A 21,602-nucleotide genomic window follows, 5' to 3' on the forward strand; every position below is an offset into this window, starting at 1 on the left:
CCCGCGCTCAGCAGAGCGGCTCCTCGGGATCGTCCGACGGATTCACCGCAGCGTCGGTCGCTTTAAGTGAGGAAGGAGCGATGTTTTATGGAGAATAACGCGTGGGGTCGCGCCCCGAAGTCAAGGAGCGGCGGAGGAGGGGAGCGGGGCTGAGCCGCGGCCCAGCGGTGCGCGCTCCCGGCGGGGCTGTGGGGCGCGGAGCCGGGGCACGCCGCCGTGGGGAGCGTGCACGTGGGACGGAGCCGGGCCGCCCAAACGCGGGGACGGTTTCTTACTCCCAGCGCCGTTACCGCACCGCGCACGCTGTGCCCCGGCCGTGCCTCGTGCTGCGCCTCTTCCTTCCTCGAGCTGTTGCGGAGGAGCGGCGGAGCTGATGAAAGCAGCGGCTCGGACGTGCAGCCGCCTCCTGCCGGCCCGGAGCGCTGCCCCGCGTGGGTCCCAAAGCCCCGAGCAGCTCCGCTGCCGTCGGCCCCACGCGGCTCCCATCCTCACTGTGCCACGCGCTGCCGGCTGGGAGCCACGTTGGCGTAGAGCTGCTCCTGATCCTCCAGAGGGATTTTGCACACTTTGGTGTAAAGGGCCTCTGTGTTCTCTTCCAAGTTCTGGGAAAAGAGGGAAAAGACGTAAAAAAAACCCCGACGGTTGGCGCAGTTTCTCCAAGGTTCTGCCTTCTGCTGCCCCGTGCTGTCCCACCTGGCCGGGCTTCTTGACCTCCGAATATTCGGTGGCTGCTGGTGGGGACGCGGGGACAGCCCCGACGTTGCCGTACAGCTGGCTCTGCTCCGCTCCCTCTGCGTGGCTGATATCCGCGTACTGCAGCACCTCCTGCAACCAACCGAGAGCGGTCCGGGTGCGCTCCCAGCTCCGCCCATCCCCTGTCCGCAGTGCCGGGACGGGGCAGGAGCACGGGGCAGGAGCACGGGGCAGGAGCACGAAGCAGCGCTTCCCCTTTCCCGCACAGCTCCCGGCGCCGTCTGCCTTACCACACTGGCTGTGCCGCGAGTGCTGTCCATCTCGATGGCTGCTCCTGCGAGGGCTGCGTGAGGTCAGACATAAAGGAAAGCAGTGAAACAGCAGCGTGTGAAACGCTGCGCTGCTGCGGCCAACCTCAGCGCAGGGCAGGGGGAGCCCAGAGCAGCTCTGCAACAAACACCGACCCACCCGACAGCTGGTGGCCCCTGTCCCCACATCTGCATCAAATCTCCCACAAAACCGACTCACAAAAGTGAGCGTGTCTGGAGAAGGCAGCAGTGCCTGGAGGTCGGTGAGCAGCTCGTGCTGTGCCGGGCAGCCCCTGTCCCCATCTGAGAGACAGAGCCCGGCAGGAGGAGACCTCCACCCATGGTCACAAAGCAGAGTGGTTCAGCAGAGGTCAGGAGTCGGGCTCACCAGGGAAGAGAAACCACGTACAGAGAAAGACAGAAAAAGGTGCAGGGCGACAGCTCCACTTACCCTTCTTCCTCTTCCAGGACAGAATTACCAACACAGCAGCAGAAAGTGCAAGGAAAACCAGAACCACAGCGATGCATGGGATGAGGATGTGCATGACTATGTCCAACCTGCGAGAGGAAGGTTTCTGTTCTCGCACCTCTGCTCGGCAGCAAAGCCAGCAGCAACCACTGCAGAGCAGACACGTGGGCATGGGCTGCTCCTGCTCGCTTTGCTCAGCTCGCTTTGCTCAGCTGGGTCACGTCTGTGGGTGAGGGGCTGCCTGGAGAGCAAGGGGAGCAGGGCAGCAGCCCTCAGCCTGCAAGGAGCAGCAGAAAATGGGATGCTCTATTCTGAGAGCTGCAGCACTTCGTGTTTTAAGAACCCCGTACTGCCACTAGCTCTGCTCGGGTTCAGCAGCACTGTTTGGTGACCTGCTTTGCTGTCAGTGGTAACAAGGCACGGTCAGTGTGTCAGTGAGGCCGGTTTAGAGGAAGAGGATTGCCCACGTGCACGCTGATGGGAACCTCAGCCTTCCCCACATCTTGCATCACCTCCGGGACACGGGAAGCTGTGCTGCTGCTGTCCCACACTTAGAGAGCCCTGCGAGGCCGTGTGAGACTGCAAAGCAGAACAGGACCCAGCTCAGGGCGTGAAGGGCTTCCCACAAGCAAACAGCCCCTTCGAGATGGGGAAGGAAATGGGATCAGCGGTGCAGCCCAAGCTCTATTCTCTCACAGCTGTGACTTGCTGCTTCCTCCTGCTGCCCAGCACCAGGGCAGGTGTGTCTGCCAGGACCCAGCTTGCTCCCTGCGCAGAGCAGCTATCTGACAGGACACAGGCTGCTGCCCGAAGGCAAAGGCGGGAGGTGGGAGCCCCCCAGGCAGCGCGGGCGGTACTCACTGCTCTTCACTGTCTGCAGAGGTAGTGGGGTGTGCAGTCTGCTCTGCAGTTTCCTGCTGGGGAGATGTCTGCGTGGGGCCTGAAATGGGGCCGGGGAGAACGGCCAATGAGGAGGGCGATGCTGAGTATTTTGGGGTAGGAGCTGTGAAAGAATAGGAAGCGCTCAGCACGGCTGCCTGCATCCGCAGGAAACACTGCGGGATGGAGAGTCAGAGCTGGCACACTCAGAGTCACACCAGGGGACGTGGCATCCCCTCTGCTGCACACGGCGCACGGCCCCAGGGGTGAGGCTCTAAGCCCCCTCCCCAGGGCTGCAGTGGGGCCCCGGCAGTCCCAGCTCCCCCAGCACACACACACCACCCCAGTACCTGTACGGCCCTGGCCTGGGGGCCTGGTGCTCCACACTGGGAAATGGGGTGGGAGAGAGGGACTCCATGGTGGCAGAACACAGGAGCCAGGAGTGCACAGAGAGAGCCAGTGGGATCAGAGGAGAGTGGAAATGGAGCATGAGAGCAGGGTGATGCCCTGCAGAGATGGGGACAGCTGAAGCTGGGGCAGCAGAAGGGGCCGTGCTGTGACCCGTCCCGCGGTGGCAGCCCGCACAGCCGCGGTGACGCATCTCAGGGCGGCTCCATGTCGGCTGCCCACCTCCTCCGGCGGCCGCATCCCACAGCCCTGCTCCTGGCACTTCTCCTTGGGCTCGGGGGAACACCAGACCACAAGCACTGACCTGAGGACACGATGACCCGCACCGTGTCGGTGACGTCCTGTGTCAGTGCGTGTCTTCGCACCCCGCAGCGGTACGTGCCCTCATCCCTCGCAGTCAGATCCCTCACGGTCACTGTGAACACTCTCTGTGTGCGGTTGTCCCGGATGGAGGTCCGGCCGCTCTCTGCCCACGGCTTCTGCTCCGAGGTGATGACGATGTGGGAGCCATAGGAGCAGCTGTTCAATGTCCCAGGGTAGCACCAGTACTTCGGGTACCTCTCGTACCCCTCGTGGTAGGAGCAGGACACCGAGAGGGACCCCCGCAGGTGCCCCGTGACGGTGCCGGGTCCCCGCACGGCCCCGCAGGAGAGGCACAGAGCGGCACAGCAGAGCAGCGGCAGCAGCCGCATGCCCCCCCCGGCTGCCGTTCTGCCCCCGGGCATCCCTCCTGCCCGTCCTCCGGGGCTGTGCCTTCCCCTTTCTGTCTGACTCGTGTCCAGGCACTTGCAGAGGTCAGGCTGCAACGTGCAGTTCTGGTTTCCTCTGCTCTCCACTCACTTCCTTCACCCCTCTGCCACCAACAGCACGCAGTTCCCCCCCCCCCCCCCCCATCCTGCGCCTCGTTGCTCAGCTCCCATCCCAACACCGCCCTCCCCCAGCTCAGTCAGGTAGCACTGCGTGGCTCCCGCGTGACGCTGTGTCCCCCCCCGCTGGGGCTCCCCACACAGAGGCAGAGCCCCACTCGTTAGTGATGGCAGCCCCTGGAGCCCCAGCAGTGCTGCGAACAGACAGACGGACACCTGCAGGACACCCAGGCTTTGTTTCAAAACCGCCCTTTGGTGGCAACTCCAGCTCAGCAGACGTGGGCTCTCGGCACACCAACCCTTCCCCCGTGCAACTTGGGGGGCACCGGGGGGGGCTGAGGCTTCGCAGGGTGAGAGCTGCCCGGTGCAGAGCAGTTCTGGTGGCTCAGCCCTGGCAGGGGAACTGCAGGACGCTGTGGGGCTGCGGGGGGGCCGGGCTGCTGCTGCCGGGGGGCCGGGCTGCCCCGTGCCCCAGTGCTGGATGTCTCAGTTTGCTTCAGGTTTCCCCTGTGCCGCTTCCTCAGCCACACGGCCCCACACAGCAGGGCCAGGATCACAGGCACCTTCACACTGAGGAGGAGCAGCAGGAGGATGATGTCGAGCTGGGACCTGGGGAGGAGAAGTGGGACGATGATGGAAGATGAGGGCTGCAGCATCCCCGTGCCCGGCGTCTGCCCGCTCACCCCACGTCCCTGCGAGTGGCTGCAGCCAGCGTGACCCCGAGCCCCAACTCACAGTGCTGGGGGCTCCTCGAAGCTGGGGGGGGACGGGGTGGTCTTGGTCAGTGTGCGCACATCGCTGGCCTCGATTGTGGCTGCAACAAATGCAGAGAAAGCAGAGAGTCAGTGCAGAACCCACACAGCCCATCCTGCCTCCAGCAGCCCCCACTCAGAGACCTTGGAAGAGATGGAGGGGTCCGTGGGCATCACCCTGTGCCAGCCCGGCACCCGGCACAGCACTGCCGCTCGGGGTGAGCACGGGAAGTGCTGAGAGCTGCAGGAAACAACCCACAGTGGAAGTACTGATGGCACAATGCTCTGACACAGAATGTTGATGTTTTTCTTGGAGAAACGTTATGCAATAGAAGAGCATCACTGCTGTGATGTGCTGCAGGCACACCCAGGAGCCAGGGAAAGAGAAGGGTTTCTACTGAAGGGAACTGGAAACCCTAAGGGTGGGCTCACAGCAGCAGAGACATTACTGGGGAGCGAGGGAGAGGTTCTGCTCTGTGCAGTGCTTTCCATCCTCCCTCTTTCTCCTCCAGCAGTGGCCCCGGGCACCCTCCACCTTACCCTCAGATATGAGCACCTCGGTTCTGTGCCACTGATTGTTCCTCAGGAGCTGCACTGCCCCGCAGTAGTACCACCCCGCGTCCCCCGGCGTCACATCGCTCATGGTCACCGTGAACGTGAGCGCTGTGTGGTTGTCCCTGATGGACACCCTGCCCCGCGTCACCGCCGCCTCTGAGCCGTCGGTTTGGGCCATGTAGGAGCAGAGGATCTTGAAGAAGCGTGATTTGCACCAGACCTTGGAGTGGAGCTCGTAGCCCGGCTGGTAGCTGCAGGACACCGACAGCGAGCCGCCCCGATGCGCTGCCACCTGCGAGGGACCCCGCACTGCCCACGCACCTGCGGGGGACACGAGAGGGGCTGTGAGCTCAGCCAGTGCTGAGGTGTCCCCAGCCCTCAAAACAGAGCCCCGCAGTGAGCTCGGGGCTAAGGCAGAAAAGGGTACAGCAGCATTACAGAGGGCAGAGCTGTCCCGGTGCTGCAGGATCCAGGGGGCGGCGGCGGCGACTGAGCTGCGTCCCACAGCACGGCGTGCACCCCTGCAACCCCTCTGCCTCCCCTGACCCCGCACACGACCCATGCTTACCTGGGAAAAGCATCCAAACCAGGATAATCCTCATTTTTCAGCTTCTCCCTGCTGCCGTGGGCCTTTCCCTGCCGTGATTCCCGGAGCAGCAGGGGACGCAGCGGGCTGCAGTGCGCTCGTGTTCCCAGGAGGTTCCCGAGCCTGTTTCCCTGGGCAGTGTTTGCCCTGGGACCCCGTATGTCTTTTTTAAAGGCATTCGCTTCCTCCCACCGACCCGTGAGTCACTCTGGTCTCATGACCTTCCCCTGGAACTGCCATTGGTTTCCAGCAAAACACCAAAATGCAGAGGGCTTTCCAAGCCATGGTGCCCATCCCGGAGCCCCGGAGGGATTCGGGGTCCCAGCAGAGGGGATTGTGCCCCCCCAGGCTCCGAATCAGTCCAGACCCCCAGCTCAGGTTCCCTGCTGGCTGGCACAATGAGCGCTGCTGCTTTAGTTTGGTTCTTCAAGCAGAAGTGTCTTCCTTCCCCAGAAAGCTGCCTCTTTTGGCACAAATGTGGTTTCTGGGTGACAACACTGTTTTTCTCTCCAAACGTTTCCAGCAAAACTTTCAGAACCCAAACATTCTGCACGAAGCCCAGCTGTGTCCTCGCAGTGGCTTTCTTCCTCAGTGCCCTTTGAGAGGACCTCGGGGCAGCTCCTTCCCATCCTGCCCATCTGCCCACGCCATTCCCCAGAACAGAAGGAGGAAGCTCTGCATTTTCCCCCTGGCCACTGGTAGCCCCGTTCCCAGGGTCCTGGGGCAGTGGCTGTGAGCTGCTTCCACCCTTCTGGCCCCAGGTCACTGCGCACAGCAGCACGTTCTGAGTTCAAGAAGTGGCTGCTGACCACCAGCCTGTTTTTGCTGATAAACTTCACGGGGAACTCTGGGCAGCGAAGCCTCAGCTGCTGCCCCATCTCCATTCACCTCGGGCTTTCCTTACTCCCCGTGTTGTTTCCATTCCCCTCCCCGCGCTCACCCCGACCCTCCTCTGACACAGCCCCGGTGCCAGCAGCGTGGCCCATGGTCCTTGTTTCACCTGCAGGGTCCCACAGACAGAGCCACCCCATCCCCTCTGTACTGAGCTCTGTAGGGTATTTCTTTATTGCTGTTTATGTATACCTAAAAGCGATCCACGTGCTGCCAAGCCAGGATGCCGTGCCACGCATCAGCATGCAGAGGAACTGGGGTCTGGGTTCCCCCCATCCTGGGAGCACTGCTCAATCCACAGCAGCAAAGCAGAGGGGGGAAGCCGTGCTGGGGCAGGGTCAGAGCCCCACGGCAGAGGCTGTCACGGTGCTGCGGCTGCAGCAAGGACATGGGGAAGGGGGTGCTGCCCCTGCCCCGCTCAGAGCAAAGCACAAAGCGGTGCCCACAGGCGGTGCCCCGTTAGGAGTGCAGGGAATCCTCTCCTCCCTGAGCATCAGCTGTTGATGTAGACTCTGCCGTCCCCCAGCTCGCTGTGCTGCTCCTCTGAGTCAGTGCTGCTGGTGCGGGTTCCCTGGGGGGTGGGAGATGTGCATGGCTCCGCCCCTGCTGCGTGGCCCTGCCCGCACCGCCAGCACTGCCCGGGCTGGGCTCTCACCTTTCTCAAGTCCAGCTCGTTGTCGTAGACATTGTCCCTCTCTGGGGTGATGCCCGGCTCCCTGGGGACTGCGGGGCCTTTGGTGCGAGGGGGCAGCATGCCCTCAGCAACCTGTCCCAGCACCAGGCTGCAGTGTGGGTCACGGCCCCACTCGTGTCCCCCCCGCTTCCAGCCCTGCCCCTGTGCAGCTGCAGCAGCCTGAAGCTACAGGGGATGCCCGGGGGGGCCGTGCTCCGGGGCTGGTCGTGCACTTACCTGGTGGTGCTGCTGGGCCTGCACTGCTGCTGAGCACGGCTGGGAGCTCGCCACCACTCCCATGGTTCTCCACCAGGCTGAGGTTGGGGAGAAGGGGTCATCAGAGCTCACATTTGTTGGGGGAGATAAGGCTGGGATTGACCCCTGTCCCCTCCGGGCAGGGACCCCTAGCTCGTGCTCCAGTGCCGTTACCTTCCTTCCTCCTCCTCCTCCTCCTCAGGGCATAGATGAGCCCAGAAGAGCCAACCACAGCCAGGAGGAACAGCAGCACCAGGGTGGGCAGCAGAACCTGCAGGGATGGCCCGGAGGGGCTGGGAGGAGAGCAGTGGGGTTCCTGACCATCCTGAAGGCTTTCATTCTGCAGCCCCGCACTGTGGGATGGACCACGATGCAGGGCCAGCAGCCTGAGAGCACACCTCGGTCCCTGCTGCTGCACTGCCCGCAGCACACGGGCTCAGTCGTGTGCCTTCGGTTCACCACGCCAGGGAATGTGGTGCCCCACCACTGTGACCCCACTGCCCTCCCCGCAGTGCCCACGGACTCACCCTGCGGCAGTGACGTTAGCGGTGTAGGGAAAATCCCCCGTGGTGTTGGAGAACCAGGGCCCGGGGCTGGGAGCTGTGGGTATGGCTGTGTCAGGGACACTCCTGGTGGGAGCTGTGCCCTGGAGGGGAGCTCGAGCCCTCACACCTCAGCTGGCAGGGGGTGAGCCCTCGCCCCCACCCCATCCACGTCCCCATGGGATGCTGTTCCCAGCATCTTTCTGTCAGCCGTGAACCAGAGCTTTCCCAGGGCTGCAGGGGTTGGTTCTGTCCCTCTTCCTCAGCTACAAACTCAGATGTTGTGTCCCAGCCCCTCTTTCGTTTTCAGAGGCCCTGCAGGCTCTCTGGCTGCAGCTCTGCGGCTCAGCCGCGGGCGCTCGCTGCTGATTTTAGGCAGCGGGTTTCCGTCCTTCCTGTGCGCAGTCCCTGCTGGAGCCCGAGCAGCAGCCCCATCCTGGCCGTGCTGCTGCCAGCCCCGCTCGGGGCTCCAGCGCTCCGTGAGCATCAGCGCATCACCGGCCAGCCCCGCTGCCGTTCACACTGCGCGGCGACCAACACAACCGCAGCGGGGCTGGGGGGGCTGCTCCCCGCCTCACTGTCCCTTCGTGGCACGACCCGGCCGCCTCACCTGCTCCCACGGTCAGCGTGACCGGCCCCATGATGTCCGCGCCCGCCCGCTCCACCCCGCACCAGTAGCTCCCGGCGTCCTCCCTGGAGAGCTCCTCCACGGTGAGCAGGACCACGCAGAAGAGGCGGTTGTCCGCGATGGAGACGCGGCCGCGCCGTCGCGGCACCTCCCGCCCCGCGGTCTCCACCACTTTGCGGCACGATCCACGCGCGGCCCCGCGGCACCAGTACTTGTTGTAGCCCTCGTAGCCCCGCGCGTACCAGCAGCGCAGGGACAGCGTCTCGCCCTCCTGGCCGCTCACCTCGCGGGGCACGAGCAGAGCCTGGCAAGCTGCAGAGAACCCCCACGGCGACAAGGGACAGAATCAGCACGTCGGTGTGCGGGCTGCCTGCCCCCGCGTGCTTCCTGGGGCACCCCACGGGGCTGAGTGGCGGCCCCAGGGCTGACACCCCACGGGGAACCCCCTCCGCGCCCGCTCTGCCCGTCCTCACCTGGCAGGAGGAGCCATCCCCAGCCCGGCCGTATCCCCATCCTCCTGCTCCGCCCCGGGGGCCCGCGGGCATCGGCGGGAGCACCGTGTGCGTGGAGCGCTGCGCGGGGCTCAGACGGAGGATGCTGTGCTGCGCAGCTCTGCTCTTCTGCGGCTTCCTCGTTCGCACCAAGCACCGCTCAGCTGCGTTATTTTTGTCTGGGAGAGCTTCGCCCCGGGCTGGAGGTTTTCTGCTGTGGGGAATGAGCGGCTTTTTTTTGGACTGGCCCACACGGAGGGGTGGGGGCGGGGGCCCGGGGTCAGCGGGGGGGGACGCAGCAAAACGCCGTGACCTGCCCGCGGTGTGAGGACGCGGGGCCCACGCGCCCAGCACAGCGCGGTGTCACGGGGGGACCTCACCCCACGGGGAGCACCAGCACTCAGCAGACGCCTCGCAGCACGGGGGTACTTCGTGGAGACGGACCGGAGAGGCAGGACACGGCTTCCCACGCTGGGAGGGGAAGCTCTGCCTCTCTTTTCGTTCCTGAGTTGGAAGGGGGAGGAGAAGCTCGGGCACGAGCTCCAACACCACCACGAGCAGGAGCGCAAACGGCCGTGACACCGCAGGGCACTGCTGGCCGCGCACCACAGCTGCTGAAACACTGCAGCCGAGAGCTGCGGGGTGAGCCCGAGCTCTTCCAAACCCGAACCAAGGTGCGAGCTGAGCCAGGGGGCACCGCACAGGAGAGGCAGTGCCGAGCAGCCGTGCCCCGCTCCGTGCGCGCGGCTCAGGGCAGCGGCGGTGCCAGGGTCGCAGCGCGGGGCGATGCCTGCGGGGCATCCGCTGATGGACAGTTCCCAGGGCAGCTCAGTGAGCTGGAAGCGCTCGGAAGCGTTTCTCCGGAAAGCTGCTTTGCTCGAGATCGTGGCAGCCGTTTTCCAGGCACATCCGTGCTATCCTCGGTAGATGAGAATGATCGTTTCCCCTTCTTCCTCTGCTTCAGGTTTGGTTTCTGGGGAGGAAGCGGTCAGAGAGGGGAGCGGGAGCCCCGCGCTGAGGCCGCCCCTCCCTCGGGGCAGGGCTGGGAGAGGCAGCGCTGCTCAAACACCGCTCAGAGCCCCGCGGTGCACGGGCACGAAGCAGCCCTTCCATCCCGGCCGCGTTTGCAGCCGGAGCGCGGCGGCTGCTGGCGATGGGCGCTCCCGCAGGGATGGGGGCCATGCCACCAGGCAGCGCTGGGATTTGGGGTGGGTTCTGCCCCTGGAAGCGGCCTTAGCGAGAAGGCTGCAGTCACTGCTGGGATGGGCAGAAACTGAATGTGCTGATGCACAGACAGCTCCTGGGAGGCTCAGCCCTGAGCCAGCAGCTTCCAGCCCCCATGCACGCCCCCCCACGGCAGCTCGGCCCCCTCAGAGCCCTCCGCTTCAGCACCATTCCCTAACCACTGCTTCTCTTGTTTAATCTGGTGCCTTTGGAAAACAATCTGCACTTTTCAGGCAGCGCCGTCGTGTACTGCTCTGTAAACTTTAGTGGAATTGTCCTGAGGAGATGAGGCCGAATATTACAATCGCTAATGTGGCTCCTTCAGCGCCTGCTGAGTGAGCACACACCGCCTCACCTCTGTTCTGCTGCCACCTCCGACACCCAACATAAACCCGAATCATCCCCGGATCTGCTGATTCAGCAAAGCCAGCAAAAGAGAGAGTCTTGCAGGCAGCACAGCAGCGAAGGCCTTGCTATGGGCTGCGACTTGGGCTGACTCCTCAGCCAGAAAGGCTGGAAAATGGGCTTGTTATTGCAGTAAAATTCAAAAGGTCCCTGTTGTGTAAAGGACAGAGGGTGCTCCGGGTGTCGGGCAGCTGAGCTCCCGTTGAGCTCCGTGATGGGTCAGGTCCCCGGGGCCGCGAGGTGGCATAAAGCCTTCAGAGCAGTGCCAGCCCGTGCTGCCGGAGCACTGTTTGCTTCTCAAAGCAATCAGGTTGGTTTGCCTCTTTCTCTAGCTGTTGTTGCCAAGACTGATCCTTCGACCTGGCAGAACCATCTCTGCTGTCAGAGGAATTAATGGGCGGATATAATTAGCAATGTCAGGCACAGGCAGCAAACCAGCAACCGAAGGGGTGCAGGTGGCTCTTGAAAACACGGTCTGCTCCTCCGGCCTGGGGCCGTCCGCTGCTCCGGAGGGAGGGACCGAGGAGGGATAACTTCAGTAAGTTTCCCGGCAGAGGTTCGTTTGTTTCCAGTCTAATCAAAAGCACCAGGCTGGTCAGATGAGAGCTGTGAATTGGAGGATCTCGATATTCATATCATAAACCTCCAGGTTTGGGTGCAGATTTCTCTTGATTCTGAACACGCTTTGTGTTCTCTTTGGTGTTGGTTATTTCTTTTTCTTTTTGCTCCAAGCAAGCTCCCAGCTCTGCTCCGAATGCAGTGCTTTCAAAGGGAAGCTGCTGGGACATTGTGGCACCAATTAGCCCCGGATTTGCCAAGAAGCTGAAACGGTTTGCCCAGCACCAACCGCCGTGACCCTGCAGCTGCGCTGCGCCCGACGGAGGCGCGGGTTGGTGGAGAGGCGGCAGAGGACCCCGTGCAGCTCGGCTCTCCATAACCGAGTGCGGATGAGGCGCGCTCAGCCGGCGCAGCAGACTCAGCCCCGCGATGGGTGGGAGCCGCAGCAGGACGCACCTCAGCCCGGGGCTGCCCGGCCCCGCCCGCGCCCGTGGGCATCTCCCGCGGCGGAGGAGGGGAGGGACGGCAGCGTTTCCCGGAACGAGGGTGAGAGAGCACCGGGCAGCGCCGAGCCGAGCCGATCCTAGCCTAGCCTAGCCTAGCCTAGCCGAGCCGAGCCTAGCCTAGCCGAGCCGAGCCGAGCCGAGCCGAGCCTAGCAGAGCCGAGCCTAGCCGTGCCGAGCCGTGCTGAACGGGACCACGCTGAGCTCAGCCCTTCCCGGGCTGCACCGCGGAGCAGTGAGAGCCGCGCGGTGCGGAGCGGTGCGGAGCGGTGCGGAGCGGCTCCGTGCTCTGCCCGCGGTGCTGGAGGCGGTGCTGCCGCTGTCCGCGGTGCTGCCGGGGCTGCGGGGTGCGGCTCATCCCGGCCCGGCCCCCCCGGCCCCCCCCACCCCCCCGCGGCCGCAGGCGGCCCGTGCACCCCGGCCATGGAGGCCCGCGCCGCAGGCTCGGCGGGGGCTGGCTACAACGAGGCCCTGCTGCACAAGGTAGGGGGGGTGCGCGGAGTGCGGGGAGCCGCCAAGAAGGGGGGAGGGGGGAGGGGATGCTGGGGAGGTGTGAGAGTAATTGCCGGGTGACCGCTTCAACTTCTCCGGCAAACTCTGTCCCGCTTCTCCCCCTCGCTCCTCTTTCCCCCGTGGGGTCCATCCTTCGCGCCGCCGATGGGAGGGGGGGGGGGGAGGGGGAGGTCGGGGGGCTCAGTCCCGACGTGGGGGGGGCGGTGGGGAGGGGGGAGGGCTCGGGAGAGCCCTCGCGAGGCGCAACGATCGGCAGAGCTGGGGAGCGGCCATCCCCGCGGCACAGCCCGCACCGCCATCCGCGCTCCCGCAGCTGGGCGCGGCACCGCTCCGCCCGCGTCCGCCCCTCTCCTCCGCGCTTTAAGCCGTTGTTTTCTGCGGAGTCCCCGGGATTGTTTCGTAACTCCACGTTGCATGTAGGATGACCGGAGTGCTGCCGTCCCTGCAAAACGCGGGTGTGCCTCGGGGTGCTGAAGGCTTTGCTGGAGCAGGGCACCCGCTCCCCGCACTGACGCTGCCCGGCAGCTCCAGGAGACGCTGATCTCGGCCAGATCCACGCAGCTCTGTCTGTCTGTCCTCACACTGCTGCTCTGCAGTCCCAAGTGTGACTGTGCACTCCTAGGGAGCTGGGGCAAAGCGAGGAGCTCAGACGATTTCGCGTCTCAAATCTGTCAGTTTTACATCCCACTTTACTCAGGGCAACGTGCCCAGCCCTTGATGAGCAGGAAAATAGCAATTACTACCGCTCTCAGTCCTGTTCTGCACCGAGAACGTAGGACATGCCTCCAGGGATGACTTAGGAAGCTCCGATTCTTTGCACGCTCTTAACTCTCTCCTCTCCAGTGTGGAAACGCGGCAGTTAAGGTTCAACGCTGATGGAAATGAGTTTCCAGGTGGAGGAGCTGCCTGGGCAGATAACATTCAGCCCCACGCTGCCTGACATTTCCCTTGGTATTCTGCTGCCACTGCTGGCTGGGTCGTGCAGATAGATGCAAGTCTCCCCTTGCTCCAGGGACGTGAGGCAGCAAATGCCTCAACAGATACGGTTTCCGATTGAGGAATCACATTTCAAGTGTGCTGAGAAATCCCAGGAGAGCTCATCCCAGAAGCAAAGGTCAACTGATTTCTGGTTGGTGGCTGAACCAAGGTCTGGGGAGGAAACAGACTGGGATGAAGTCAGAACACGGATAGCAGAGGTTTGTTCGGGGCTGCTCCAGAATTCTGAGATGGAGTGGGCAGAAACATCTCCCTGTGGGTCCTGGCAGAGCTCTGCAGGCAGCTGTGTGTGCACAGCAGCAGTTCTGACTGCAGCAACACTGCCGACCCCGGAGCAAACATTTGGGTTCGGGGTTTCGGCAACTTGGAGGGCAGCAGCACATCAAGCCACGGGCAGCACTGTCCCCTCCCTGCACTCTCTCACCAGGGCTGGGGTCACATCCTGCTGGGCTCCCGATCGCTGCAGTTGGAGCTCCCTTTGCAGCAGGGAGGCTTCTTTCTGCAGTGCCTCGGCATTCCCGACCATGGCTGGTCGGCCACATCCATGCTGCCGTCACGTTTTTCTTCTTTTTTGTCATTAATTTTGTAACCAAAGGGATTTCAGCTGTGCTGTGCCTCCACAGAGCCCTGAGCTGCTCCTGAGGCCATCGCTGGGATGTTCCCCCCCAAGCCAGGCTCCCTGCTGCAGGGGCTGCTGCACATTTAGGCCAATGATTCAGTCATGCAGCAATTCCTGAGTTGCCTCTACGATAAATCTACTATAAATCCCCATTAAGTTATGGGGACAGGGAGCCTGCCTTCTGTACAGGCGCTCTGAATCCCGGGCTCAGGGGTCTGCTGGTGCTCACTGCAGCTTGCTTCCTTCCCTCCATAGTTAATGCTGTTCTCTGCATCAGCTGTTTCCAAGAGGTGCTGCAGATCACAGCTGGCTTTGCTGGACCTTGGGCCACTGCTGCTTCGCTGATAATGGTGCAGAGCACCAAAAAGGCAGCGCTGCTTTGTTGGGTTCCCCGTGGCAGAGAAATCTCCAGATGTTTTCCCACGCGTTTGCTCCAGGTCGGATCCAGCTCTGCCCGTGGGGATGTGCCTGGGCTGCAGGGCAGAGCCGGGGCAACGTGGGCAGGGAAATACCCCCGGGGGGGGGAGGTGACCCTCTGGTGGGATGCTGCTCCTCTGAGCAGTTATCCAGAGCAGGGACGAGGGGCTGAGCCAGGATGGAGGGGGGTCTGTGGGGTCTGTCTGTTTGCCAGGCACGGTGCATTTGGAGCATGCTGGAGGCATGGCTGCGTCCATGGGGACGCCCACATCCCGAAGGATGGGGCCAAGTCCACTTCTGTCTGAGCAAGAAGTTTGCGAGCAGTGTTTATTTTTCCTCGTGTCCCTGGGAAATAGTCTGAAGTGTTTTGGTTTCCTGAAAGGATGGGAACGTTTGTGTGCATGGCTTTGCAGCAACACCCAGGTCTGGCAGAGAAGGGTGGGGGGGTGTTTGTGTTCACACTGCTGCAATCCCTCAGTCCTCGGGTTTGGCGGAATGTGGGCAGGCACTGAAGGGAAAGGTCAGTGCTGGAGGGAGCAGGGGATGTCCTGGGATGAGGAGCAGCAGCTCTGGAGGCGACGGCGTTGCCCGGCTCTGCGTCCTGCACAGACCGGGAACGGCAGCCCTGCCCCTTGCAGGAGAGCTGCGGGGTCCCGCAGGTCGATGGGGGCAGAGGGGCCCCGTGTCCCTGTCACATCGCACAGCGTTAATGCAGCGTGAGGGCAGCGCTGCCCCAGAAAGGCTCCGTGCTTCTCTACCACACAGCGGCTGTTGTGAGCAGCAGCCGGGGGAGACGCTCTCTCTGTTAAACCGTTCTGGACCAGGCCCAGCTCCGCCGGATTCCTCCTTTCTCGGCAGGGCTGTGCAGACCGAGCTTTCCTCCCTGAGCCCTGAGCTCGGCCCCGGGCAGAGTTCGTGCTCTGCAGACGCTCAGAGGGTCGGGGGTCCCTCCCCATGCGGGCGGTGGGGCTGAAGGGGGCGGCGAAGGGCGGTGCTCAGCGGGACGAGCAATCCGCCCGTGGGGACAATCCGCTGCTCTGTGGGGTGCTCGCGGCTCCCGGGGCCGGGCTGCCCCCCCCGCCCCGCATCTGCTGCAGCCCCCGAAACCCCTTCCCATTTGGTCCTCGGCCACGCGCTGTGCCCCGGGGCTGCGCGGTCCCAGCGCGCTGACACTGCTGTCCCTCTCTTGCAGACCATCCTGGTTGGAGACAGCGGCGTGGGGAAGACGTCTCTGCTGGTCCAGTTTGACCAGGGCAAGTTCATTCCGGGCTCCTTCTCCGCCACCGTGGGCATCGGGTTCACGGTGAGGACCAAACCCTGAGTGCTGTGCTGGGTAACGCTGCGCACCTTCAGGGTCAGCGGTGCTGAGCGTGGGGACCCGGGGAGGGCTGCGCTGCTGCGAGCACAGCTCAGTCCGCTGCACTCTGCCCAGAGCTGTGCCGGGGGCTGCTGGGGCTGGAGGGGGGCTTCGTGCTGTGAAACCCACCGTGGTGCCGCGCCGTTGCTCCCGGACAGCCGCTCACGCGGTGGTCCCGCAGCAGCCGGCCGTGCCCCGGGGTGGCTCGGGCAGATGGCCATCCATCAGCCGCCATCCAGAGCTATTTGCAGAGCCGCCGCGGGGCTGCCACATGTCCCCAGTCCCGGGCAGCAGAGAGCCAAGTGCAGGACCTCGCGCGCAGCCCCACGCGGTGCTGTGCCGAGGCGCATTTGCTCTCTTGTTCGGGCCAGGGAAGCGGGGATAGACGTGGGGCCGCGTCCTCGGGGCGCTCCGGTGCCCCCGGAGGAACGCGGTGCTCCGCAGAGGCAGAGCCCGAAGAGCCCCCGCGGTCCCGTTCCCCCTCCCACTCCCACCCGCACTTTGGGGGAAGCAGCGGCCGTGCGGTGCGGGACCCTCTGATTGCGGGGCAGCTCCGCGTGCCTCCGCTCCACGCAGCGTGCAGAGCCTATAGCCCCCCCCGCTCGGCCCGAGCAGTTACGGGACTGGAAATACAGGTTCCATCTCTCGGCGTTTCCCGAGGGGCAGAGTTGGCTGCGGTGCGGCTGGGGCCGTATCTCCGCCATCGGACCCCCCGCACGGTGCCCGCCCCCGCGTGGGGGAGCGGTGCGGGGACGCGGCTCCGTGGGCACGCACACGGGGGTGGCTGATCCCTGTGGGGCTGATGGATTCGCGCTGGGATCGGGCCGGCGTGGGGTCGGCAGGATTGGTGTGGAGATGGTCCCAGAGCAAATCGGTCGGAGGGGCAGAGGGCTCCGCGATGGGGAGCGCCCGCCGTGCCCCCCACCCCGAACGCGTGGGTTCAGAGGGAACTTCGCGGGGGACGATGCACCGCTCCCAGCCATCGCCTTGGACCTCGTCCATCCCCACTCTTGGGCTTTTCCCAGATTGTGCGTGCGGTGAACCAAGCCCCGAAGATCCGTGGGGGTCGCTGGGGGCTGCGTGAAGGTCCCCAGCACCCATCCTGCGCGAGACGCAGGCGCAGCACCTCTCCGCAGCCGTGGCTTCCTGCTAACGGCCGCCGCTGGCTTCCTCTGCGCCTCGGTGCTAAGGGGGGGGGGGCGGCCCGCGGTGCTGGACTGCCCCCACCCTCGGGGTGGGCTTCGGGGTGAGCGGAGGGAGCCCGTCCCCTGCAAGCCGCAGCCTCCACTGATGCTGCAGCGTCCCTGTGGGGCCGGGGGCTGCTCAGCTGCGGGTGAGCGGCCCCTTCTCCCCGTGTGTGCTCTGGGGGCAGGGATCCGGCTGCACCTCCTCTTCCTCATCCCGTGTAGGGCGGTAACAGGGCCGGGGCACAGCCCGGCGGGAGGCATTGCCCGAGGAGGAGGAAGAGGAGGAGGAGGAGGAGGAGGAGGAGGGAGGACCGGGACTCCGCAGCTCTGCTCGGACACACCATGAGTGGGACGGGGGGCAGCGGAACCCCCCCGGCATCCCTGCAGGACTATGAGCTGTCTGGCAAGGTGGGGGGCAATGAGGGGATGGAGGCTGGGGTGGGACCTGGGGCCGTCTGTTTCATCTCACTGCAGTGGGAAGGAGCAGGGACGGGGGGGAAGGAGTGGAGGGGACTCCCTTTGCAAGAGGAGCAGGGTCCCATTGCCGTGTGGGAAAGGGCTGCACTGGATGAGCACAGAGGGGAGAGCGGCATCGGAGCCGTGCCGGAGCGGAGCGAGGCAGTGCCCGGCTGGGGCCTGTTTGCTTTGCAGGAGGGGACAAGGCTCCCTGTTTGCTTTGGTGTCTGTGACAGGCAGGGCCCTGGGAATCCAGCAAGGCTTGCCCAAGAAACGCAGCAGCTCCTGGGCTGCCCCACGCAGCCCTATACCCACGGTCATCTCAAGGCTGGAGGCGCCGCTCAGTGCTGCGCCCACACCGGACCCCTTCCCCGCCCCCTCGGGATGCGCTGTGGGGCTGCACCGCTGGGTCCCCCACGGAAGGACGTGCCCTGGGACGGAGGGACGCAGGGACGGGGGAGTGGGGCCGCCCCGTTGACGCCTCTCCCCGCGCCCGTCTTGCAGGTGATGTTGCTCGGAGATTCGGGCGTGGGGAAAACCTGTTTCCTGCTCCAGTTCAGAGACGGAGCCTTTGTGTCCGGGACGTTCATTGCCACCGTGGGCATAGATTTCCGGGTGAGAGCACGGCAGCCTGCCCCACATTCTGGATGAGCGTGTCAGAATTTCCCGCGGAGGAGTTGTTCTCGGCAGATCCCGTTTGCTGAGGCCATCGGACCCCCCCCGCCTCCATCCCCACCCCCTTTCGCTTTGCTGACTTCAGCTGAGCCGTCCCTGCGGCGCTGCAGTTTAACAGCTCTGCAGGAAGGAAGAGCCGTTGGCACCACGCGGGCTCAGAGCCGTTGGGGGGGAAGGGGGGGGCAGTCCCCACGCCACGCCGTGACGCTGGGGGTGGTTTTGGGGCCGCCTCGCAGCGCGTCCTCCCCATGCATTCCCGAAGGATCTGCTGCCCGGCGGCAGCTTCCAGCCTCCCAAGGCGCTTTTGGATTTCTTTCATCCCGTTTTCTGAGCTATCTCTCAAGTGTTGTCATCTCCTTCTCGCCTGAATTTCCACTTCCAACAATTCCGGGCAAACCGAATTGTTTGTGTGCGTCTTTAAACCTCGAAGCGCCGTTCTTTAATGGTGCTGAAAATTCCCTTTAGGAGATCTGCCTTTTCCGTTCCTCCGGCCTCTAGAGGGGAGCCCCCGCGCTTCTGCACTCACAGCAGCAATTGCTTCACCTCCAGAGCCTTTCCCCCCCCGCTGCCCGGCTCTCACCCCGGCGCTGGGGCGGTGGGGTCGGGGTTTGGGGCGGGGGCAGCCCCAGGGGCGCAGCGTTTCCTGAGCACAGCTCCACGTGGGGCAATCACCGTAAGAGCGCGCAGACGTATAAATAAACACGGATCTGTATGCGGACCCCCCCGCCTGCCCGGCCCTGCGGGGCTTCCCGCAGCCAGGAGGGGCTGGTGCTGCGGGAGGGTCGGCGTCCCCGGCGTCTGCTGCACCATCACTGGCCCAGAGGCGGAGCAGGGAGTGCTGGGACGTGGCCGCTGGCAGATGAGCGAGACCTCGGCTCCGTGCCCCGAGCAGGGCACGCAGAGCCACCGGGCAGCTCCAGCTGCGGGATGCGCCTCGCGCTGACGGGCTCCTGTCCTTCTCTCCCGCAGAACAAGGTGGTGGCTGTGGACGGGGTGAAGGTGAAGCTGCAGGTGAGTTTTGGGAGCAATTCCCACCCGCACCGCCCGCGCAACCCCACGCTGAGCCGTGGGACGTCCCCTCCCGCTCTCACCGGGGCCGTCTCCCGGCAGATCTGGGACACGGCAGGACAGGAGCGGTTCCGCAGCGTGACCCACGCCTACTACAGGGATGCCCAAGGTGGGTGTGGGGCCGGCGGGGGCTGAGCCCCATACACGTGCCGCCCTGCGGCATCCATGCCCTCCGCCCCTTCCCTTCCAGCCCTTCTCCTGCTCTACGACATCACCAGCAAAATGTCCTTCGACAACATCCGCGTGAGTGTCCCCACCGCCTGCCAGGGGTCCCCGGGAGCGTCTGTCCCCGGGGCTGGGGACATCTGGGCTGTGCGGGGTGAGGGTGCCACGTCAACACAGTTCCTGCTGTCCCCACAGGCCTGGCTGACAGAGATCCACGAGTACGCCCAGAAGGACGTGGTCATCATGCTGCTGGGCAATAAGGTGCATGAGTGGCCAGGTCCTGCCTCACCCCGCGCCGTCCCTTCCCTGCCGTGCTGTCCCCACGGCCGGACGGGGCTCTGGGGTTCCCTGCAGGGCTTTCCCAGGCGCGGAGCTGACACCAAAGAGCCTGGGGGGGCCGAGGGAGGCCGCGTTCCCGGCAGCCAGAGGAGGGCAGCATGGGGCTGAGCGCCGGGCGTGGGATTCGCCCAGGGTGGATGCTCCCAGTCCGGGATGCTGCCGTACGGGCTGTCCGTGGAGGCACGTCCTCAGATCTCAGATGCCCAGCCGTGTCTCATATTGTCCTCCGGGGTTCCCAATGCTGCCATGTACCCAGTGCCCAACTGGGAGCTGGGTTTTCCCCCGGGTATGGGCTGCTTCTGGAATTCAGAATGGTGCCGGGCACCAGACGTCCCCGTGGGTCCCTGATGCCCTGGGTACTGCATGCTGCCCATCCCAGATTGCACCAGGTGTCAGACGCTCAGTGAGCTCTGCGTTATTCTGTGGGCACTGCGTGTTCCTGGCTCCCTGAAGCCAGCTCCTGGAGATCCTGGAAGCCCCCACACTCCTGTGCTGGACCAGGCACAGTGGTGACCCTGTCCCTCTCTCGCAGGCCGACGTGAGCAGTGAGAGGATGGTGAGGACAGAGGATGGAGCCTCTCTGGCCAGGGTGAGCTGTGCCTGAACCTGATCCGGCCGCGTGCCCCGCTGCACCCCACGGTGCCCCACAGACTGGCACACAGCTTGGGGACCTCACGGCTGTGCCACCCCCGTGCTCCATGCTCCTGTGGCACGGGCAGCACAACACTGGGGCAGGGCAGGGAGGGGATGGGATTTGTCCCCAGACCTCATGCAGCCGAAGGGCGCAGTTCGGAGCGGTGTTTTGGGGCCGGCTCCTAACGGTCCCGTGCTGCCCCACAGGAGTACGGCGTGCCCTTCATGGAGACGAGCGCCAAGACCGGCATGAACGTGGAGCTGGCATTCCTGGCCATTGCCCGGTGAGTGCTGGGTGGGACGCAGAGCAGAGGGTGTCCCCACAGAGTGACACATCCCCACTGTCCCCAGGGAGCTGAAGCAGAGAGCGGTGCAGCTGCCGGATGAGCCCCGCTTCCAGATCCACGACTACATCGAGGCACAGCAGAAGAGATCTGGCTGCTGTGCCTTCATCTGAAGGCGATGGGCACAGAGTGGCTGCCCCGGGCACGGTGGGCTGGGAGGAGCAGGGCCGAATCCTGCCCGTGGTGGAGCAGAGGGTCACGGCCCTGTTCCTGCAGGGCTCTGAGCGGGGCCAGATCCCACTGCCCTGTGGGGCCGTGCCAGGGTCTCCAACCGTGCTGTCGGCACCAGCCCAGCCCGACGGTCACAGCGGTGCCACTGCTGCCCGAGCAGGACGCGGGACGCGGGATGCGGGATGCAGCCTGGCTCCTCCCCTGCCGTGCACTCGGTGCTGCACTCCTCCTCCTGCACAGCCCCGGTCCGGCCCCGCTGCCCTGAGCAGTGCCCCTCAGCACCACGTGCAGTGTGTCCCCGCCTGTCCCCCCCGCTGCAGCTGGCACCAGGCACACAGACACCCCCGGAGCACCCGGTGACCGCTGGGGACAGTTCCAGTACACACAGCAGTCTGGAAAAGCTTTATTTCCCCCTCCTGCAGCTTCAATAATTGGAAGCTTTTCTATCATTATTGACTCCCCTTCCCAGCCCTTCCGCACAAACCCATCACGCAGCGGTGGATGGGGCTGCGGTGGCCCCGGGCACTGTGCTGCACGGGACAGGGAACGTTTGGGTGCCAAAGGCGGCTGCAGAGGGCACAGCTCTGATGCACTCGGGGTCAGTTGGGCACATCCACTCCCACAGCTCCCTGCCCCGAGCCCCCGAGCCCCTGCACTCCCCTCGGGTCTCTCTTTGGCAGTGTACAGATTAAAGCTGGATATTTTCAAGGCTTTGCATCTGCCTGGCTTTACTCTGCGTGAGAAATCCCTGCCCCGGGCCCTCCACGTGGGAGGCAGCGCAGCACGGCGGGGAGCGCCACGTGGGGCAGCGGGGGAAGAGCCCACGGCCCCCTCCTCCTCGCAGCGCTTGGGCTGCACATTTCAGACAGTCCAAAGGTGAGAGGGGAAGAATAAACACGGCCTGTTAAATTAAAACCAACCTCCTCCCCTGCTGTTCTCATGGTGCGGAGTCCAGCATTCCCCAAATAACTCTGTC

The 21,602-nt window shown here is 64.5% G+C and overlaps 4 protein-coding genes across 5 annotated transcripts; 1 reads left to right on the top strand and 3 right to left on the bottom strand.

The window, feature by feature from the left end:
- Positions 1-487: 487 nt before the first annotated feature.
- Positions 488-3,449, bottom strand: LOC136048067 (CMRF35-like molecule 5). The gene is made up of 6 exons (XM_065735560.1): positions 3,062-3,449; positions 2,332-2,473; positions 1,453-1,559; positions 984-1,036; positions 694-825; positions 488-602 (listed from the first exon to the last, which is right to left on the bottom strand). The coding sequence occupies exons 1-6, from the start codon at positions 3,447-3,449 to the stop codon at positions 489-491; spliced, it is 936 nt and encodes a 311-aa protein (XP_065591632.1). The 3' UTR covers position 488.
- Positions 3,450-3,892: 443 nt separating this feature from the next.
- LOC136048129 (protein CD300H-like) lies at positions 3,893-6,424 on the bottom strand. Its single transcript, XM_065735630.1, has 4 exons — positions 5,499-6,424; positions 4,916-5,251; positions 4,359-4,437; positions 3,893-4,232 (listed from the first exon to the last, which is right to left on the bottom strand). The coding sequence occupies exons 1-4, from the start codon at positions 5,530-5,532 to the stop codon at positions 3,893-3,895; spliced, it is 789 nt and encodes a 262-aa protein (XP_065591702.1). The 5' UTR covers positions 5,533-6,424.
- A 213-nt stretch (positions 6,425-6,637) lies between these two features.
- Positions 6,638-9,018, bottom strand: LOC136048146 (CMRF35-like molecule 1). The gene is given in 7 exon segments (XM_065735648.1): positions 6,638-7,011; positions 7,014-7,173; positions 7,318-7,394; positions 7,510-7,688; positions 7,863-7,935; positions 8,488-8,817; positions 8,979-9,018. Coding segments are annotated over 7 exon segments (915 nt in total). The 3' UTR covers positions 6,638-6,955.
- A 3,075-nt stretch (positions 9,019-12,093) lies between these two features.
- Positions 12,094-20,895, top strand: RAB37 (RAB37, member RAS oncogene family). Of its 2 annotated transcripts, XM_065735558.1 has the most exons (11): positions 12,094-12,169; positions 15,424-15,534; positions 16,998-17,183; positions 17,736-17,846; positions 18,876-18,917; positions 19,017-19,083; positions 19,165-19,217; positions 19,335-19,400; positions 20,011-20,067; positions 20,319-20,395; positions 20,463-20,895. In XM_065735558.1, exons 1-11 carry the CDS (start codon positions 12,110-12,112, stop codon positions 20,566-20,568), a joined length of 936 nt encoding a protein of 311 aa, XP_065591630.1. In that variant the 5' UTR covers positions 12,094-12,109; the 3' UTR covers positions 20,569-20,895. The 2 variants fall into 2 exon arrangements, with proteins under 2 accessions (XP_065591630.1, XP_065591631.1); XM_065735559.1 differs by lacking the exon at positions 17,736-17,846.
- Positions 20,896-21,602: the final 707 nt, after the last annotated feature.

Source organism: Cyrtonyx montezumae, unplaced genomic scaffold (assembly GCF_038088225.1).
Source record: "Cyrtonyx montezumae isolate F1298 unplaced genomic scaffold, pur_monq_1.0 scaffold_19, whole genome shotgun sequence".
Lineage (NCBI taxonomy): Eukaryota > Metazoa > Chordata > Aves > Galliformes > Odontophoridae > Cyrtonyx > Cyrtonyx montezumae.

Coding starts and splice junctions, on each gene's coding strand:
- RAB37 (XM_065735558.1), top strand. CDS start 12,110: ATGGAGGCCCGCGCCGCAGGCTCGGCGGGGGCTGGCTACAACGAGGCC. Junction 12,170..15,423: donor ACGAGGCCCTGCTGCACAAG/GTAGGGGGGGTG, acceptor CCTCTCTTGCAG/ACCATCCTGGTTGGAGACAG. Junction 19,218..19,334: donor TGTCCTTCGACAACATCCGC/GTGAGTGTCCCC, acceptor CTGTCCCCACAG/GCCTGGCTGACAGAGATCCA.
- LOC136048129 (XM_065735630.1), bottom strand. CDS start 5,532: ATGAGGATTATCCTGGTTTGGATGCTTTTCCCAG. Junction 4,438..4,915: donor CGAGGTGCTCATATCTGAGG/GTAAGGTGGAGG, acceptor CATTTGTTGCAG/CCACAATCGAGGCCAGCGAT. Junction 4,233..4,358: donor TTCGAGGAGCCCCCAGCACT/GTGAGTTGGGGC, acceptor TCTCCTCCCCAG/GTCCCAGCTCGACATCATCC.
- LOC136048067 (XM_065735560.1), bottom strand. CDS start 3,449: ATGCGGCTGCTGCCGCTGCTCTGCTGTGCCGCTCTGTGCCTCTCCTGC. Junction 2,474..3,061: donor GCGGGTCATCGTGTCCTCAG/GTCAGTGCTTGT, acceptor ATTCTTTCACAG/CTCCTACCCCAAAATACTCA. Junction 826..983: donor CTCGCGGCACAGCCAGTGTG/GTAAGGCAGACG, acceptor GGTTGGTTGCAG/GAGGTGCTGCAGTACGCGGA.